The 21,791-nt window shown below is 41.4% G+C and overlaps 1 protein-coding gene across 1 annotated transcript in view; it reads left to right on the top strand.

Annotated features, from left to right (window-relative positions):
- FARP2 (FERM, ARH/RhoGEF and pleckstrin domain protein 2) overlaps nucleotides 1-21,791 on the top strand; it is a 104,412-nt gene that overhangs the window by 65,697 nt on the left and 16,924 nt on the right. Inside the window, exons 13-15 of the mRNA XM_063441677.1 lie at nucleotides 979-1,936; nucleotides 7,856-7,992; nucleotides 16,904-16,984. Coding sequence (XP_063297747.1) covers nucleotides 979-1,936; nucleotides 7,856-7,992; nucleotides 16,904-16,984 — 1,176 coding nt within the window. The remainder of the gene's footprint in view (nucleotides 1-978; nucleotides 1,937-7,855; nucleotides 7,993-16,903; nucleotides 16,985-21,791) is intronic.

The raw sequence follows: 21,791 nt of genomic DNA, 5'->3' as shown, positions 1-21,791 counted from the left end.
TTGAGCTGTCATTTCTGAGAACTTTAGAGTTGTGGTTTGGAGGTTTAATATATATATATATATATATATATATATATATATATATATATATATATATATATATATATATATATATATATCTCTAGAGATATATCTAGAGATATATCTAGAGATATATCTAGAGATATATCTAGAGATGTAGATAGATATATATATATACAGTTGCAAGAAAAAGTATGTGAACCCTTTGGAATGATATGATAAAATATGATAAAATGTGATCTGATCATCATCTAAGTCACAACAATAGACAATCACAGTCTGCTTAAACTAATAAAACACACAGAATGAAATATTGCCATGTTTTTATTGAACACCCCATGTAATACTTTTTCTTGCAACTGTGTGTGTGTGTGTGTGTGTGTGTGTGTGTGTATATATATATATATATATATATATATATATATATATATATATATATATATATATATATATATATATATATATATATATATATATATATATATATATAGTGTTCTTGTTGAAGTGCACTCACAGGACTCAATAATATTTCTAATTGTGCTGTTTATTCAAGCATCGAGTAATACAAAGAAGTGTCGACGTTTCAGTCCTTGCCGGACTTTTTTTCAAGACACTTGAAAAAAGTTTGGACTGAAAGTCAAGGACTGAAACGTCGACACTTCTTTTTGTCCTGTGAGTGCACTTCAACAAGAACCTTTATATACTTATGGTCGGAGTTTGCACCGAGGCATTAACAAGACCGGGAGCAGTGAGTGCGGGACACGTGGAAAGTTGTTTTTTATATTTATATTTCTATAGAATATATAAAAAAAAATGTTTTTAATTGTACGTTCTAAAGATTGTTTGCAGGTAGTAATTGGTAGTGCACATGATTTTATATTTGGATTCTTAGTTTTGTTGTTTAACTGTCCTTGATATTCGTACAGATTTTGTTTACATTTTTTTTTCTACTTGCAGAACTTTTTTTTCACTGAGAGTGTGAGCGTTCCATCACCTTCTCCACCTACCCTGATGCCACAGTCCATCCCAGTCATGTCTTCTTTCCAAAAAAGCCAGCCTAAAAACAATGACATCTCAGCTTCTCGGCCACAAGAGGAACCAGTCCGAGCAGTTCCAGAAGCTGTGGGACAGACATCACAGTCTACTATCCAAGGTCTTTCAACACCTCCCAATCCTTCTTTGCTTAGTAGACCAGATCAAGGATGTATCTATGATTTAGAAAATTCTCAGCAGGTAGAGAATGTCAGGTTGTGGGTGTCAGAAGCTTCTGACTCTCTCCTTTTGACTGAAGAGTTTATAGATGATGATCCAGCTGACATATCGTTTGGTGGTGGGGCAGAGTTATACAATTACAGTGGAAGAGGTGTGTCACCTGTCCATGAAGAGCTTCCATTAGATGACTTCTACATGGAGGAAATAGATGCAAGGGACTTCAATGGCAATCCAAGGCCTACAGATGCAACAGAGCTGTTTGAAGTGAAGGCACAAGCTAGCCTCATGCAGAGCCTCCTGAGCCCCTCAGAAAATAGCTCCCTTCTCCAACATCGCTCTGAGAGCAGCTCCCTACTTCACCATCGTTCAGAGAGCAGCTCCCTCTCCAACCTGAACGGGATGCTTCCTTATTCTCGCTCTGCCAATCATTCCACTGCTAGCTCTATGATAAACTTCCCAGCCTGCTCTGTACGTTCCGAATCAAGCTCTGCCTTCCAATTTGGAGACATCTTGGACCAACTGGAGCAGCTGAGTTATCCTCCTACAACAACAGAGGACTCTAGCAGCTCGGAAGGAGACTCGTGGGACTCTGAGGAGGAAACGCCTCTTGATATAAATTTATTTTTCAGCAACCCTCTAACAAATTATCACGCTAATTTAAATAATTTGGGTGTGCAGGATAAGAGGGATATTCCAGATATTTGATATCTACTGTAATGGGTCTCTCCCAAAAAATCTTCCCCTCTGTCAATTTTCTGCTGTCATCCAGTTGGTGGCTTTTTTTTTAATGAGCAAAAAAGGTTTGTGAAACCTAAATGTAGATTTTCACCTGTGATTATATGAGGAAACTCCAGTAGTCTGTTCTTTTTGAAACTAGAAGAACTAATCTTAACAAATCCCTATGTATATACATATAATCTAATGTTGGAGTCAATGGTAGATTTAATTTTATGCTCTGGAATGTTGGGCTGAAGAAGAAGAGTGATTTCCTATAGCAAATGTAAAGAATGATCTATAATAATGCTTGTATTTATGCAAGCAACCTTGTAATTTAGCATACTAACCCCCTACGTCTTTATACAATGAACCATAGACTTAGGTCACCCATGAAGCTGTGGCTCTGTACTTTCGCACTACTACACGGTCACTGTCACTTTCCTTTTTTTTTATTTCCTTTCTTTGTTTCAATTATTAATACTTTTTTTGTAATCTTTCCTGTAGTAGCATGTTGTCTTGATGTAGCTCACTTTTTATATACATTGTTTTCACGTGTCACTTTATGTGCTGTGTCACAAAATATCTTGCAGCTTGAATTTGTGTGTTGTGGATAGTGGAGTAGGATGTCCATTGGACATCTCCGTGTTTTCTCAACCACGTTAAATGGCTGATCTAACAATCCACATTGAAAGTTGCCTTTAATTGTCTTTTATCTTTTGTATATGAGCCATGATTTAGTGGGTGATCAGCCTTTTTATTTTCAATAACAAAACTCAGCGTGGGACCTTGGATGCTATGGTTGTAATTGTATATTTCAAGGGATTTTCCTTTCTCTCCGCTTAGTCTGTGATGCTGATTTTTACAGTTAAAAAGTGTGGGATGGTCTGCATTATAGAATTCATACTATAGCCTTTATGTCTCTGGCAAGGGACTGTGATGGAGATGGATTTATAACCAAAAATCAGATGTTCTACAGATTTGCCAAAGGTTTACATAACCCAGATTTCAAGAGGCTTTACTCCTCCCAGATAGTGCGAGGTGCAGTTTTATGCAGTGTCTTTTGGTGCAAATACATCGAATTTCGTGCCCAGACCGACCGTGCTCTCCACGTTTGTAAATCATGTACTTTGATGGAATTGTGCCAAACAAATGGGTAGGATCCCTTTTTCAAGCAAGCTAAACCGTTACATTTATGCTCTGGTGGTAAATTATAGCATATTAAAAATTTCTGTGTAATGTTAACATAAAGCACAGTTTGTGATTTTAATTTTTGTGTGGGGGGGGGGGGGGGTAAATGTTTTTTTGTTTTTTTGCTTTGTTTTGATTTTATGTTCAGTTGTAGAGGTAATCAGACCTGTTTAGGTTGGATGCTATGAGACAACTGATAACTAGTGTATTATCTCGCAACATTGTCTAGGTACAGATATTCCTATAAAAATAAAACTCTTCGAGGTCATTAACGTACAGCACAAGGAGGTAAACTAATTTTCAGCATAATCACGTAATGCTTCAAAGTGCAACTCTTCCATCTATTTCGGAGATGAGGCAGAAACTATTCTAAGGAAATGCATTACACACAGCACTAAATACCCTGTCACAAGACCCAAGTGTCCTCTTTGTTGATCTGTGTTGAGCAGCGTTAAACTTCCTGGCAATACCCATATAAGCCAAGATAAATGGCAATTTGTGCAATGTGCCATGGTTGGCTGAACGAATGGCCTAGAGAAGAAAGGTTTGTAAGGTACTACTATATTTAGCACGATTTAGAAACTCTAAACTTTTATCTCTATAATAATGTCGATAGATTTTTTTTAAATTGCAGCAAATGGTTGCTTTTGTGTCAGGCCAGCTGCTTGCCTACTATAGTTCTAATCTTTGTTTTGTAGGAGGGCTATTCAAGTATTGTAACGTATTTCAAACCTATTAAGGGTGAAAAATGGCTTAATGAGGTCAATCGGAGTTCCAGCCATTCGTGAAGAATTGTCATGATGTTAAACCCGGGGTTGAAAAAGTTAGCCAAAGCGGAGCTTAAACTCTGTGTTGCTTTGTTACACCATGAGTAATCTCGGCATGTGACATGTACTTTGTTATACAAACTATAGTGAGGTGTGTATCACAGTCATTTTTTTATTTTATTTTTTCTTGCAAACCTCCATCAGGAATCCATTTTTCCAGTTTGTATGCTTCATGTTATCCTTTTGATTTTAAAATGTTTGATTTGGTTAAAATTTTAACAAGAACAATCATCGTGAGAAATTTTATCTGACATTGAAGTACTCCCTTGTCACATCGGTGGCACAATATGAGGATACCGCAGATCGAGTCAGCCGTGTTTAGATCGTAAACGGGTCATATTTTAATATACAAAACTTACTTAATTATAAAAAATGATTTTCTATTTAATTCTACCTCTACAGCACCATGGTTGCTTTATATTAAATACTCAATTCCAAATATTTAATGTCTCAAACACTTGCACATGTTCATGACAATGTTGTTCTTAACTACAGATCTATAGAGAGATTGAGTACAGTGCAAACTATAGATTTGTTACTGTTATCCCATCTATGCACAGCTATTGTATATCTGTCTGCAGATAAACTGAATGTAATAAATATCCCTTCATCGGATGGACATAAGCACATGGCATATACATAATTATTTCTATTTTAATTTTTTTACTTTTAATTTTATAACAAAAGAAAATAGGCAAATAAGTATCCATTTACTGCACACTTGGGATAGAGGATAGATTTCTGAATTGTGAAAACATAAATGAACACTCCTTTCACCTCATATGTCATATCACAAGGCGGGTGGACCGACACTCACTGATTGTGCTACTCACTTCATACAGATAAGCCAGTTTATTTTGGAATACTATATTTTCTTTACATTGACACAAACCTTTAGATTTTGATGATTTGATTTGAGACACGGCCTTGATGATTCTAGGTGGCTGTACTGAGACATTGCTACTTACTGGCCTGTTAGAGCCACGGTTTGTAACCCTTCTGCATGATTTCTTTAATAAACAATACATGGTAGAGAAGAGTGAGCGAAAATACAAAATATAGGCAAGAAATATCTCATTTGGAAAGCTTGTCCAGCTGTTCTGTAGTGCAGTTTGGCTATTTTAGCTTGAATAAAAAATTTCTCTCTCCATCGCAATTCACGGTTTATTGAATCAAAGCCTATCATTCAAGATGTTCTGCTTTGTGATTACTGTTCAGTTACTGTAGAACCCTATGTCTGTGCCTTTGTGAAAATTTAGTGATATTAAAAATTACCAGTGCCAATTTTATCTATATGCAGGAAAAACATTTTCGTACATTTTTTTTTTTTTTTTTTTTTAAACTGTAACATTTATTGTTTATTACCAAAAGCATCTGTAATAAAAAGTGTTGGTACTCTCCTCTTTTACACAAATTCTTAGTGTTTTATTTCAACCGTTCTGTGCGCGTGCGCGTGTGTGTGTGTGTTCGTACATGCAAATGCGGGTTTTATTTATTACATTACATACATACATACATACATACATACATACCGGTACATATGAAATAGGGTTGTAGCATCTTTTACTCGTTTTACATCTTGATAAATTAACAAAGTTTGATTGTATTCCCTTTTTAATGCATTATATGGGCTTTTAAATAGTGTCCCCCAGACAGTGCAGATCTATGAAGTCCTCTTGAGCAGTGTTCCCAAACCCAGTGTACAAGGCATACTAACAGTGCAGGGTGTAGGCATTTCTCACTTTTGTTTCGGTATGCTGACAAAACCTCAACAATTCATGTGCCTTGGGGGAATGGATTGAAAAATTGACGTAGTGGAGTACACTCTAGCAAAAGAAGGTTGCAGAAGGTTGCAGTAATAGGGGTGATTTGTAAAATAATCAGGTGATAAAATTACATTATTACTTGTTTTCCAAATGGTAAAGCTGTGACTTGAACTAAAGCCAGCCAGTCATGTCCAATCTAAGCATCGTGGTGGTTTATACCTTGCCAGCGTTGCTTATTGGAGGACCATGTCATATTAAAGGAACACTATAGTCACCTAAATTACTTTAGCTAAATAAAGCAGTTTTAGTGTATAGATAATTCCCCTGCAATGTCACTGCTCAATTCACTGTCATTTAGGAGTTAAATCACTTTGTTTCTGTTTATGCAGCCCTAGCCACACCTCCCCTGGCTATGATTGACAGAGCCTGCATGAAAAAAAAACTGGTTTCACTTTCAAACAGATGTAATTTACCTTAAATAATTGTATCTCAATCTCTAAATTGAACTTTAATCACATACAGGAGGCTCTTGCAGGGTCTATTAAGCTATTACCATAGCAGGGGATAAGAAAATCGTAATTAAACAGAACTTGCAATAAAGAAAGCCTAAATAGGGCTCTCTTTACAGGAAGTGTTTATGGAAGGCTGTGCAAGTCACATGCAGGGAGGTGTGACTGGGGTTCATAAACAAAGGGATTTAACTCCTAAATGGCAGAGGATTGAGCAGTGAGGCTGCAGGGGCATGTTCTATACACCAAAACTGCTTCATTAAGCTAAAGTTATTCAGGTGACTATAAATAAGGCAAAATGTCCAATATATCGTCTTTTTTGAAGGGGGGTGAGGGGGGGGGGCGTGTTATCCCTTCATATGTCATGTTAAAAACACATTTATCAACTCTGTACTTAAATATTTTTTTTTAAATGCTATCAATTTATTTATATTGGATTTTTTTTTCTTCTCACCAATAAAACTATACCTGAGGTTTTTGCCCTTTTTCATTTGTGTCTTGGGGCACAGAAACCGTGCTATACAAAATTCCAGATGTACACGTCATCATTTGGAAATCCATGAACCATTACAAAAACATTAAACAGTTGTGTGATTGCCTTTTATACTTTGGTATAAAGCCTGCCAAAGTAACTCCTTGATCTGTACATTCTGTGTTCACCTTCACTGCATGTTTAGCAGAGTTTTGGATAGTTTACTCATCAACTTATGTGCATCTTTAAATTGCTTTCTCTCTGCCAATTGACCCTTTGAAGAAGAAGAAAAGGAAAAAAAAAAGCAAACACTTGTCAACTCACTGTTAATGGAAGATCAAAGCACAGCAGGAAATGTGTACAATCTTTTACACATATGGAATACAGTTTTGTGCCCAGCTTGGAATTAATATCCTGATCCACAGCTGTATGCCCTGGAATAAACATCGGGTGAGTTGTTTGTTGCCACACATCTGAACACCACTGAATCCTGGATATTCTGTTTTTTGGCATGGAGAGATCTGTGGATGGATAATTCCCTTCTTTAAACAAACTGGGTCTGAGCATCTGCACGGTCAGCTGCTACTTTCTTCTATGTTCGTCTGCATCTCTTTATCCTTTGTTAAAAGAAGTTCCTGGTGATTGAGTTGTCTTGTTTGATTTGTTAATGTTTAATATCTTTTGGCTTGGTTTCTCACTACTTAATTCCTACGATTTTGTTTTTGGTGGTTTTCTTTGTCAGTCTGATTATCTTCCTCAACTGGCTTGCTTGTGATGGCATCTTACTGTACTCTATTTGCTAGATTTCATACTGCAATGGAATGACATGATTGCTGAGGATGTATCTGTTTTCCTGATGTTGATTGTGCATGTTGTATATGTCTTAACTAACATTAGTTTGAACACTTTAATGATAAATATTCTTACTGATGTGACTTTTACATTGCTAACTTGAGAATAACTTTTAAATAACAATCGAATACATTCTCTCACATATCCTACTATACCTGTCTAGAAAGTACTTATTTGAACTGTGCCAAAAACCCTCTTACTTTTAAATTGTCACCCTTCTTGCTAGAGTTCATGTGCTTTAGAGTATCTGTGCCTTCTGCAATTTAACACCTTTCCTGTGTCTCTTTCTAGGCTGTCACCTGTCTCCTGTATCTCCGAAGTTTCCTTTTTCTTATACTCAAAATGGTAGATCTCCCTTGTTGAGTCCAGCGCTAAGTGATTCTGGTAGTCACAGAGTTGACGTTGTAGAAGACTCGACCGTGAGTAAGGTGAGGATCCATGGGTTTATTCAATAAATTATATTTTGTGCCTAATAAATCCAGAATGAAAGGTGGAGGCTAAAATGGCGGATTTGGAAAAAATTCTCCGTCTTAACTGTATGCTCTTAAATTTTGCCATTCCAGTTATCAAATTGCAACAGTTCTATGTTTTTATTGAATAAGGCTGCTAGGGTGAATTCTAAGTGAAATTAAAATTTTAACAAAAATAGCTGTAATGGGAAACATTTCCCTCTTTGTCAAAGTGCAAATTCAAGCTAAAAATAGCCAAAGTGTAAAACTCTCCAAGTAAGCTACGCTTTCATTTTGGATACTTTAGCCATAAAAGGACATGCATCACTTGACAATTATTTATTTATTGTCAAACAAGCAAGCAAACATTTTCAAACAAATATATCAAAATTAAGCAAGAAAAACTTTGAAAAGTGTGTAACAAACATTTATAAACTTGGTCAGATATTATTGACCATTAGGACCAGTTGTCATGGTACCTGTGGTGTCTACCTCAGAGGAGGTTAGACACCTAGACGTGGTTCCTCAGAAGGGGGCTGGTACACCCGATCGCTTCAGCCTTTCTGTCCGTTTACACGCCGGCCGCGATAGCCCCGCCTCCTTTTATGACGCGGCGCTCAATAGCTGACGTCAATCACGTCACTACCCGCTAGAAATGGCAAATCAGGACATTTTGGGGGTGTGGTCAACAATTAAAGAACCAAGGTATAAAAGAGATGTATTTGCAATGATGCATTGCCCTTTCGTGGTTCTAGCTAGTCTGGTCACTCAGTGCTCTTACTTCTCTTGTGTATCTGGTTATTGATTCAGCTTTGTATTTTCGACCCTGCTTACTTCTCTTATCCTTTTGACTCTGCTTGTCTCTCGCTTACCTGTTCCCTCGACCTCGGCTTGTCTCTGACCATTCTTTGTCTACTCCTTACGTTAGTCCGGCCATTCTAAGGTCCGGTATACGTACCTACTCCTGTTTGCATCCTGTGTGTTGGATCCCTGTCACGATCCCGACATTACGACAGGGCCAATGGATCCTGCAGGTGCGAACTCTCCGATCGGTTCCCCTGACTCTAGATTTGAGGCCATGGACCATAGAATGGACCAGATGGCACTAGCTTTGCAAGCTTTGTTATCACGTCCTAATACTCAGTCAGAGGAAATGCGTGCTTCCACTATCTCTCCTGTAAGCACAGGCTTAGAGGTAACCACATTGGGTGCTTCTTCTCGTGTTACTTCCCCTCTACGCTACGGCGGCTCTCCAGATACTTGTCGAGGTTTCTTAAACCAGATAAGTATTCATTTTGAGCTACGACCCCGGGCCTATCCTACTGACAGGGCTAAGGTTGGATTTATAATTACCTTACTAATTGACAAAGCACTCAGATGGGCTAACCCTCTGTGGGAAAATGATAACCCTTTAGTCTATAATTATAATGCTTTTCTCGCAGCTTTTAGGAGGACTTTTGACCCCCCCCCAGGAAGAAAGGCCAATGCAGCTAGACTACGGTTACATCTTAGACAGCATAACAGAACCCTTGTGGATTATGCGCTAGAGTTCAGATCCTTGGCAGCAGAAGTCACATGGAATGAACAGGCTTATATGGCCGTATTTTTGAACGGGTTATCTGATGAGATTCTAGATGAGGTTGCCACAAGAGAACGTCCGGAAAATTTGGAAGATTTGGTTTTATTTATTTCCCGAATAGATGAACGTATGAGACAGAGGCAGAATACTCGGCATAGAACCCGTAGACTCGTAGCCCCCTCATTTCAGAATTCTGACTCTACAACCATAGCTCTTCCAGAACCCATGCAAATAGGAACCACTCGGCTCTCAGAAGATGAGACAGTACAGGAGAAGGGAGGGTCTTTGTATGTATTGTGGACTAAGAAGTCACCTACGCCTAAATTGCTCTAACCGGCCAGGAAATGCTCGCACCCAAGTTTCTCAAGAGGACAGGCCTTGGGTGTTTCTATCTTGTCCTCTATATATATGATTATAAAGACCATAGGCTTCTTATACCTGTCTCTTTAGCTTGGGAAAAGGGAGTTATAGATACAATGGCTTTGATAGATTCCAGAGCAGCTGAAAGCTTTATAGATCAAGCTTTTGCCAATAACCACTCTATCCCATCTCAACTAAGAGATACACCCTTGGCTGTTGAGGCCATAGATGGTAGACCACTGTCAGAGCCTGTTATCTTTCGTGAAACCATACCCGTTAGATTAACCATTGGTATCCTACACAAGGAAAATATGTGTCTCATGCTAATCGCATCCCCTTCAGTTCCAGTGGTCTTGGGGTATCCCTGGCTTAAGAAGCATAACCCCACCATTGACTGGGAACTAGGAGAAATGGTATCATGGGGTCAGGGTTGTAGAGAAGGATGTTTACAGAAAGTCTCACCGGTTTGCTTAGTAAATGTTCCTATTAACTCTTCTCAATCTACAGACATACAGATACCTTCTCAGTACTTGGATTTGTAGGCAGTGTTTGACAAGAAGAAGGCTGATACTTTACCTCTTCATAGGTCTTACGACTGTAATATTAAACTCTTGCCTGGTACTATGCCTCCGAGGGGTACGGTATATCCTCTATCCACTAAGGAAAACTTAGTCCTAGAGGAATATATACGAGAAAACTTAGACAAAGGTTTTATTAGGAGGTCTTCATCTCCGGCTGGGGACGGTTTCTTCTTTGTAGATAAAAACACGGCACTCTGCGACCTCGCATAGATTATCGGGGCTTAAATAAGATAACGATTAGGAATGCATATCCCATTCCCCTGATTACAGAGCTATTTGATAGACTAAAGGGCTCCAAGATTTTTACCAAGTTAGATTTGAGGGGAGCATATAACTTGGTAAGAATTCAGAAGGGAGACAAATGGAAAACGGCATTCAATACCCGTTACGGCCATTATGAGTACACGGTAATGCCCTTCGGGCTTTGCAATGCACCAGCAGTCTAATTAAGATCTAATTAATGAGGTTCTTAGGGAATTTCAGCATGAATGCGTTGTAGTATATTTGGATGATATACTAATACATTCTAGAGAGATTGAGACTCACCACAGACAAGTCAGAAGAGTATTGCGTAAACTTTTACAACATGGATTGTATTGCAAATTGGAGAAATGTAGCTTCGATCAATCTCAGATAAATTTTCTTGGTTACGTAATTTCCGGTGACGGGTTTATGATGGACCCGATTAAACTTAAATTGATTTTAGATTGCCCATTGCCCAGGGGACTCAAAGGCCATTCAGAGATTTATCGGATTCTCCAATTATTATAGGTGCTTTATTAAGGGTTACTCTTCTGTTATTGCTCCTATTACTAATATGACTAAACAGGGTGCTAATACCATAACATGGTCTACGGAGGCTCTGTCTGCTTTCAAAACACTCAAGGAACATTTTGCCTCCGCGCCAATATTGGTCCATCCTGATACCTCGTTGCCTTTTTTTACTCGAGGTAGACACCTCGGAGTCAGGTATAGGGGCAGTCTTATCCCAAAGACAAGGTTTGGATAAACCGTTACATCCATGTGGCTTCTTTTCTAAAAAAATTGTCGGAGACAGAAAGTAGATATGACATTGGAGACAGAGAACTGTTAGCGGTCATAATGGCATTAAAGGAATGGAGACATTTGTTAGAGGGGACTTTACACCTGATTACTATTTTAACGGAACACAAGAATTTATCCTATATAGGGGAAGCCAAGCGATTGTCCGCCAGGCAAGCTCGTTGTTCCTTATTCCTTACTCATTTCAATTACGTACTCACATACAGACCAGGTTCTAAGAACTCTAAGGTGGATGCGTTGTCCCGCCAACATGAACCTACTACGGTTACGGAAAATGCTTTGTCTTCTATCGTTCCCAAACATAATATTATTGCCAACACGAGTGTCAGGATACACTCGCCGTTGCTTTCTGATTTTGAGAGAGAACAATATCTAGCTCCTGAACTTACTCTGGGGGGTCGGTACTTCCTTCCTCCTAAGTTCCAAGTGGACCTGCTTCGTTGCTTTCATGACAGTAAAGTTGCTGGGCACCCCGGCATACACAAAACTTATTCTCTGATTTCCAAAGACTTCTGGTGGCCTACTTTATGTAAGGATATAAGGGATTTTGTCAGGGCGTGTGATATATATATATATATATATATATATATATATGAAGAATAAACAACCTCATACACTCCCATGTGGGTTTTTGCAACCCTTAGAAATACCCAAGAAGCCATGGACCAGTTTAGCTATGGACTTTATTGTCGATTTACCTGTTTCCAAGAAACATACTGTTGTTCTCACGGTGATCGACAGGTTTACTAAGATGGCTCATTAGATGCTCATTAGATGCCTAAACTGCCGCCTTCTCCCGAATTGAGATATTTGCGAAGGAAATTTTTTCGCTTACATGGTATTCCTACTGAGATCATTTCTGATAGAGGTTCCCAATTTGTTCCCCGCACCAACCAAAAGATTGAACAATATTTACGTTGTTTTGTTTCTGAACACCAGGACAATTGGGTCGGTCTGATTCCTTGGGCGGAGTTTGCGCACAACAATCTTGTTTGTGATTCTACTCATAATAGCCCATTTTTCTTGAATTATGGCTTTCATCCTACCATTCTTCCGTCGGTTTCCCCTTGCCAAGGTATACCGTCGGTTGATGTTCATGTTGCCAATCTAAGAAAGTTGTGGGATCAGACTCGACGAATTCTTGTTCAAAGTTCCGCGGTGTTCAAACTGCACGCTGACAAATGTAGACGGGCTGCTCCAGTTTTTGCCCCGGGTGATAGGGTGTGGTTGAGTACCAGAAACATCCGCTTGAGGGTTCCTTCAATGAAATTTGCTCCTCGCTACATAGGCCCTTACAAGGTCCTGAGACGGATTAACCCGGTTGCGTATCGTCTTGCCCTTCCTCATGCCATGCGCATCCCTAACTCTTTTCATGTCTCTTTATTGCATCCTCTTGTTTGTAACAGATATTCTTCCCTTGTGTCCTCCCCTCCTTCAGTCCAGGTTGAGGGTCAGGAAGAATATGAAATCAAGTCCATTCTTGATTCTCGTATTTCTCGTGGGAAGTTGCAATATCTAGTTGACTGGAAGGGTTATGGGCCTGAGGAAAGGTCACGGGGGGGTTCATGAAAATGTACATGCCCCTCGTCTCCTTCGGGCATTTCATGCTCGATTTTCGTCTCGCCCCGGTCCCTTCCGCCCGGTGGGCGTCTCTGAGGGGGGGGGGGTATTGTCATGGTACCTGTGGTGTCTACCTCAGAGGAGGTTAGACACCTAGACGTGGTTCCTCAGAAGGGGGCTGGTACACCCGATTGCTTCAGCCTTTCCGGCCCTTTACACGCTGGCCGCGATAGCTCCGCCTCCTTTTATGACGCGGCACTCAATAGCCGACGTCATGACGTCAGTCACGTCACTACCCGCTAGAAACGGCAAATCAGGACATTTTGGGGGTGTGGTCAACAATTAAAGAACCAAGGTATAAAAGAGATGTATTTGCAATGATTCATTGCCCTGTCGTGGTTCTAGCTAGTCTGGTCACTCAGTGCTCTTACTTCTCTTGTGTATCTGGTTATTGATTCGGCTTTGTATTTTCGACCCTGCTTACTTCTCTTATCCTTTTGACTCTGCTTGTCTCTCGCTTACCTGTTCTCTCGTTCCCTCGACCTCGGCTTGTCTCTGACCATTCTTTGTCTACTCCTTACGTTAGTCCGGCCATTCTAAGGTCCGGTATACGTACCTACTCCTGTTTGCATTCTGCGTGTTGGATCCCTGTCACGATCCTGACACCAGTAGAGTAATGATAGAAACTGGGGCATCATTGTGCAGCAGAAGGAGAGAGAAACTTAACACTTGACCGTTCTCTGCATTAATTAACTCCAATCAGGCTCTCTCTCTTCTCCCCCTGTCAGGATGTTGTAAGATGATCACTTTTCCAGCTTTCCCCTAGGGATAGGACACTGACTGGTTAAGTCAGAGTTCCCCCACCCCTGCCCCTTCTTCACAGAAGAAGTGGGTAAATATGGGGAGGGAAATCCTATTTTCCTGCTTCCTGCACAGCCTGCAGAGTGAGGCAATGGTCTCATTCAAAATAAAAGCCATTGAATGAGACCGTTTTCTCAAAGTAATGGATGTCCCTTGAAATTCACTTTGAATTCTCCCTTAAGTGAATAACCCTGCCAGTCTACCGATGGAATACTATTCTTTAAATAGTGCAATTGTGGACTTACCCCTTCTTCGCTTTTATCATAATACATTGGATCTTTTTGTCCCCTGATATGAGGACAGGACAGAGAATTGTGTTATACTGTTTATTATTATTTCTTACATAAGAGTGTACTTTAGTAATTCCAATCCAAATATTTTCCTGAAACATATGAGTACAAGGTAGAAAACAATGCGGCACATGATAGTACATAAAAGCCAGCATGGTAGAATTTACGTAATTCCTGAAAAGTACAGAAGAGCCTATCATCAAGATGGCTTTGAACAAGGCATAAAGGCACCTTAATGAGGATGTTTCCTCGAACAGTGGTTGTAAGTTTGTCCATGAAAAGGTTATCCTTGTTTTTTTCTATAAATATCCGTAAAGGTAGGCATCTTCTGTTTGAGTCGACCAGCAGCCTCAGCCCTCCTGGCAGCAAGAGATTTCGGTAGTGCAGAGGATAATCAGACTGGCCAAGGACAATTGGCCGGGAAAATAAAGATGACAATGGACCATAGATCAATTTCAAGTGATAAGCTAAAACACCCTTTGTGATAAACTTTTAATGTAACTACAAAGGGGCATTACCACCACATATCCCCCTTTTGCTGGCAAAGCAGCATTAATGAGTTAAAACATGGATTCCACAAGACTTCTGAACAGGTCCGTGGAATCTGGCACCAAAACATTAGCAGCAGATCCTTTAAGTCCTGCAAGTTGCGAGGTCGGTCCTCCATGGAATGGATTTGTTGTTTCAGCACATCCTACAGATGCTCAATCGGATTGAAATCTTGGAGGCCAAGGCAACACCTTGAATTCTTTGTCATGTTCCTTAAACCATTTATGGACACTTTACATAGTTACATAGCTGAAAATTCTGAAAATATTACCTTGGAGGTCCTTTTCTTTAGCTTATTTCCTAGTTCCCTTAACTCATTCTTTAGTACCTTCCATTTTCCTTTGACTTTGTCATTGGTACCAATATGGACCATGACAGCTGGGTCATCCCCAGCCCCTCCCAATAATCCCTCCACTCTGTCAGCAATATGCTGGACCCGAGCACCCGGGAGACAGCAAACTGTCCGGTTGAGGGGCTGTTTCCACAGCTGTTAGAAGGAACAGTTTCCTGCAGTACAGCTACTCTCGAGCTGATGCTCCCAACATTTTCACTCAAACTGGCAAAATGTTTGCACTGTGGCACGGTGCATTATTCTGTTGAAAGAGGCTCCTGCCATCAGGGAACACCATTTACATCATAGGCGTGCGCAGCCTATTGCATTAGGGTGTGCACCCTAAAGCACAAACACGCCGCGTGTATATGTAAGTGTGTGTGTGTGTGTGTGTGTATATATATATATATATATGTGTATATACATTCATACACTGCTGTGAGGGTGGTTTGAGGGTGTTGTGTGTGTAAGGGTGCTGTGTGTTAGGGTCCTGTTAGTGTTCTGTGTGTGTGTGTTTGTGAGGGTGCTGTGTGTTGGGGTCCTGTTAGTGTTCTGTGTGTGTGTTTGTGAGGGTGCTGTATGTGTGGGTGTGTGTGTGCTGTGTGGAGGTGGGGGTACATTACTTAATATCCCCCCTCCCTTCTTACCTTATGTGGGGAGGGGGGATTCTTGTTCCTGCTGCTTTCCCTGGTGGTCCAGTGGAGAGTAAACTCTAGCAACGCTCAGATCTTGCGAGAGGTACCCGGCAGAGCTGCTGGTTGAGCTCCCCGGGTCCTCTCCTGCCTCCATCCATGCTGCAGTGGGGAGGGAGGCTGAGAGCAGAGCTGGCGCTTGGATAGCGCTGGCTCTGCATAAGCCAACAGGGGAGATCCTGAGATCTCCCCTGCCGTTCTCACTCCATATGCGTGCCGCGGGGATTAGGGTGTGCCCAGGCACGCCTATGATTGACATGAGTTGATGTGCATGGTTTCCAACAATCTCTAGGTACTGAGTGTGTCAAAGTAAAATCCACATTAATGCCAGTAGCCATGGTTTCCCAGCAGGATATTGTCCAGTCCTTAACACTGCCTCTGCCAGCCTTCCTTCTTCCCATAGTGCATCCTGTTCACAGTTTTCCCTGGGTAAATGATCTAAAAGAAAATGTGATTTACCAGACCAGGCAACCTTCTTCCGTTGCTCTATGGTCCAATTCTAATGCTTACATCCCCATTGAAGGACCTTTTGGTGGTGGACAGATGTTATCATGGGCACTCTAACTGGTCTGCGGCTACGCAGCCGCAAAAGGCAGCAAACACCTTGCTATAATTGCCAGCATTAACTTTATTAGCAATTTGAGTAACAGTAGCTCTTCTGTGTGATCGACAGGCTAACCTACGCTCCCCGTGTACATCAATGAGCCATGGGCGCCCATGTCTTTGTACCGATTTGTTCTGCCTCTCTCAATAATATTTTTTTCATTCCGTCACCATTTTGCACAAGATGATTTCTTAAGCAAAATGTTCATTCTGTCTCATTCAGGCTCCTGTGCCCTATTGTGTAAGTTCTCTAAAGCTTAATTTAATGGGAAATGTCTCTTTGACAAAGCATTGCTTTGGTTAGCCACAAGGCTCCCCATCTATTGGTTAGTTCCTGTTTTAGCATGCTCCACCAGTACTAGGGAATTCATGGTACCATGAGCTTTTTATGATGCCTAACCATGTGTTTGTCCCTTCTACAGATGGATGAAGCATATTACATAATCAAGGAAATACTGAGTACAGAGACTTCTCATCTGAAAGATATTGAAGTCATAACTGTGGTAAGTAAGGGATGGGCAGGTCAAAGGCAGAAAACATTTTAAGAATGCTAGTATTTTCGTGATACTGTTTGTGGTCTAACATATACTTTGAATTCTCAACAAGCTAATAGATGAGACATGAACACTATAGTGGCTGAAGTTTTTGAAGATTTGTTTTTTGTCTGTCACTGAAACCATTTTGGCATGTTTGCTGTGTTTTGTTTTTTGTTTTTTTTTGCCAGCTCAGGCTTTATGATTAAGTGCAAAAAACAAAGGGAAGATAATCCACACTTATAATATGTAGATCTATAGGTGAAATCACACAGATATAGATATTAAAAATTATACATACATGTATGGTAACAATAGAGGCTTGTTGGTAGTAGAATATCTCAAAAACGAAAGACCACAAAGAGATTATCTAAAGTGCAATAAATATAATAAAATATTTGAGGTAGTATATAGTGACAAATGCGCACTCACGCTTTAAAAAGCTAAATAGAAATCTGCCGATGAAGCCGTGGACGGTACAATCCCCATCTAAGGATATGTAAACCGCAGTGGTGTTTGTGTCTTAACATATTGCACTTTATCAAGAAAGTACCATCACTACTGCTGAATACACAAACAGGGATATCCAATAGAATAGTATGTAAGATACATAAATCACTTTCTGGAGTAATAGTAGCTATTTTACTCACATTTTTGAGAGCATGAACCTGCTGTAGTGTAGTTGAGCGTTGGTGGCACAATCCCCACCTGGGATATGCAGGTCTGGAAGTGTGGGGTTTAGGAAATCAAGGGTATATGAAGTAAATACCCCCAAAAAATTAAAATTATTACATTTACAGGGATAAACTTTATTCTAGAAATAAACAAAAATGTGAAGCATAAAATATAAACCAAAATTAGGGTATAAAAACACACAATGCGTTTCACCGTGGGGTTTCATCAGAAGTGTGACTGGTGTTTTGAAGCAAATTTATTTTATATACATAAATGTTTAATAGTAACAGATAATGAGCAAAGTTCCGATTGGCTTCCTAGAAGACTTCCGTTTTGCAAATTTTAATTTGAGTTAGTATCTGATTCATAATTGGTTATTCCAGCAGACCGTATGTAAATCAAATTAGAATTTCTGCCTATCTCATTGGGAAATAATTTATTTAAGGCAGCTGTGATGATTTCATAAATGTTATGTAGTGTGCATGCATGAAGACATCAGATCCGTGCGCATGTACGGAAGTCCTAAGCTGTGTTTAGAGGAAGAAGAAACAAAAAAGGAAGAATAGAGAGGTTTTAAATAATACTACAAAAAATTACCAAGAAAACACAGGAATTTTTAATCTATCAAATAAAATTTTAAGTGCAACTGAACTAAATGTTTTTTTAAAAAGGGACTAAAATTTGCTCCCACAAAGACTTTCAACCCTTTTTAAACGTTCATTGATATCAACAAGTTTGTCAGAAATGCCACTCTAAAATGCTATTTTATCGGTAAAAAGAATGAGAATACAACAGAAATAAATCAAAATAATGAAGAGGAATAGAATTTTTAAAGGTTTTAAAAAAAAATAAAAATGAAAAAATCTAATTTGTATCCGTCTTATTTTAAATCCAGTGCTCTATAATTCTTTTATTTATTTTTTTTTAAAGTCCATAAAGATCTAGATACCCTAAATAACAATTTTTTTATATAATAACTATAACTTTAATAGAAAAGAAAGAGAAGCCATTAAAACCTTACAAGATGATGATAGTATAGTGATTAGATCTGGCGATAAAGGCGGTGGGTGGCCTTGTTGTTTTATCCAAAGAATATTATGAGAAAGAAGCCTATAGACAACTCAATAATACTGATCCATTCTTCAAATTTGATAAAGATCCTATTTCCAACATCAAAATAAAACAAACTAAATATTTAGATAAAGGTAAACAAACTAATATTTTAGATCAACAGGAATTCAATTATCTCCAAAAACACCTGTAATTTATTTTTTACCTAAAATACACAAGGACATCACCAACCCTCCCAGGAGACCGATCGTCTCCGGTATCGGGTCTATTTTATCTAAATTATCTGAATATGTAGATATTATGCTACAGCCATATGTCAAAGTTAAATCCTATCTAAAAGATACAATAGATCAAGCATGTGTACCTCTTAACTCGCATTTTATTTCTTACCCCCTTTAGTGTATCCTATACCCTATTTTCCCCATTGTGTGTCTTACACCTCCTTTGACGTATCTCTTACAACCCCCTTTGTGTGTCTCCTTCTCTCCCAGCCCTGTTGTCTTTTACTCTTTCCAGCTCCTTTGTGTCTTTTTCACCACCAGCCCGTCCATCTCCCCCCAGTCAATCCGTGTCTTTTTCCGCTTCTCCAGACTCTTTTGTGTGTTGCCTTCATCCCCAGCCCCTCTGTGCATCTTTCTCACCCCTCTCCCGTCCCTTGGTGTTCCTCTCCCATCCCTTACTCTGTCCCTTGGTGTTCCTCTCCCATCCCCTACCCTGTCCATTAGTGTTCCCCTCCCGTCCCCTACCCTGTCCATTAGTGTTCCTTTCCCGTCCCTTGGTGTTTCTCTCCTGTCCCTTACCCCGTCCCTTGGTGTTTCTCTCCTGTCCCTTACCCCCGTCCCTTGGTGTTTCTCTCCCGTCCCTTGGTGTTTCTCTCCCGTCCCTTGGTGTTTCTCTCCCGTCCCTTGGTGTTTCTCTCCCGTCCCTTGGTGTTTCTCTCCCGTCCCTTGGTGTTTCTCTCCCGTCCCTTGGTGTTTCTCTCCCGTCCCTTGGTGTTCCTCTCCCGTCCCTTACTCTTTCCCTTGGTGTTCCTCTCCCGTCCCCTACCCTGTCTTACTCCCCCCAGACCCTTTGTGTGTCTCCTTCTCTCCCAGCTCTGTTGTCTTTTACTCTTTCCAGCTCCTTTGTGTCTTTCTTTTTCACCACCAGCCCGTCCATCTCCCCCCAGTCAATCCGTGTCTTTTTCCGCTTCTCCAGACTCTTTTGTGTGTTGCCTTCATCCCCAGCCCCTCTGTGCATCTTTCTCACCCCTCTCCCATCCCTTGGTGTTCCTCTCCCATCCCTTACTCTGTCCCTTGGTGTTCCTCTCCCATCCCCTACCCTGTCCATTAGTGTTCCCCTCCCGTCCCCTACCCTGTCCATTAGTGTTCCTTTCCCGTCCCTTGGTGTTTCTCTCCTGTCCCTTACCCCGTCCCTTGGTGTTTCTCTCCTGTCCCTTACCCCCGTCCCTTGGTGTTTCTCTCCCGTCCCTTGGTGTTTCTCTCCCGTCCCTTGGTGTTTCTCTCCCGTCCCTTGGTGTTTCTCTCCCGTCCCTTGGTGTTTCTCTCCCGTCCCTTGGTGTTTCTCTCCCGTCCCTTGGTGTTTCTCTCCCGTCCCTTGGTGTTCCTCTCCCGTCCCTTACTCTTTCCCTTGGTGTTCCTCTCCCGTCCCCTACCCTGTCTTACTCCCCCCAGACCCTTTGTGTGTCTCCTTCTCTCCCAGCTCTGTTGTCTTTTACTCTTTCCAGCTCCTTTGTGTCTTTCTTTTTCACCACCAGCCCGTCCATCTCCCCCCAGTCAATCCGTGTCTTTTTCCTCTTCTCCAGACTCTTTTGTGTGTTGCCTTCATCCCCAGCCCCTCTGTGAATCTTTCTCACCCCTCTCCTGTCCCTTGGTGTTCCTCTCCCGTCCCTTACTCTGTCCCTTGGTGTTCCTCTCCCGTCCCCTACCCTGTCCATTGGTGTTCCCCTCCCGTCCCCTACCCTGTCCGTTAGTGTTCCTTTCCCGTCCCTAACCCCATCCCTTGGTGTTTCTCTCCTATCCCTTACCCCGTCCCTTGGTGTTTCTCTCCTCTCTCCTGTCCCTTACCCCGTCCCTTGGTGTTTCTCTCCTGTCCCTTACCCTGTCCCTTGGTGTTTCTCTCCTGTCCCTTACCCCGACCCTTGGTGTTTCTCTCCCGTCCCCTGGTGTTCCTCTCCCGTCCCCTACCCTGTCCCTTGGTGTTCCTCTCCCCTCCCCTACCCTGTCCCTTGGTGTTCCTCTCCCCTCCCTCCCCTGTCCCTTGGTGTTCCTCTCCCCTCCCTCCCCTGTCCCTTGGTGTTCCTCTCCCCTCCCTCCCCTGTCCCTTGGTGTTCCTCTCCCCTCCCTCCCCTGTCCCTTGGTGTTCCTCTCCCCTCCCTCCCCTGTCCCTAGGTGTTCCTCTCCCCTCCCTCCCCTGTCCCTAAGTCTTCCTCTCCCCTCCTTCCCCTGTCCCTTAGTGCCCCCATTCACCTTAATGTTTCTCTCCCCTCCCTCTCCTGTCCCTTAGTCTTCCTCTCTCCCCGTGCCCCTCTCTTCTCACCCTCCCCTGTCTTAGTGCCCCCCATTCACCTTAATGTTTCTCTACCTTCACTTTTAGTTGTCCCCCTTACCCCAATGTTCCTTTTCCCTCCCCTGCACCTTGGTGCCCCCCTCTACATAATGTTTCTCTCCCCTCCCTATCTTTGTGTTCTCCCCCCCCTTCCCCTATCCCATAGTGTTCTCCCCGCTCCCTCCACTGTCCTTTAGTGTTCTTCTCCCCTCCCTAGCGTGGCCGAGTGGAGCAGACCGCGGTACAGGGGCTTCAGTTTCATGTACCTGGCCGGACTGACAGGAAGTTCTCTCTCATTACACTGTGCGCTACACTGAGTGACTGGCAGGACTGCTGGTCACTCTAATCTAGCGCCCCCGGGCAGGTACACCCTAAGGCGGCTTCTTGTGCCACCTTATGGACGTGCCAGTCCTTTACACACTGCACGTTATTGTGTGGTTTATTTCGGAGGACCTCTGGCATTCACATCACTGGTCGTCATTTT

The sequence above is a fragment of the Pelobates fuscus genome, chromosome 2, assembly GCF_036172605.1.
Source record: "Pelobates fuscus isolate aPelFus1 chromosome 2, aPelFus1.pri, whole genome shotgun sequence".
Taxonomy (NCBI): Eukaryota; Metazoa; Chordata; class Amphibia; order Anura; family Pelobatidae; genus Pelobates; species Pelobates fuscus.
This window is presented reverse-complemented; position numbering and strand designations above follow the sequence as displayed.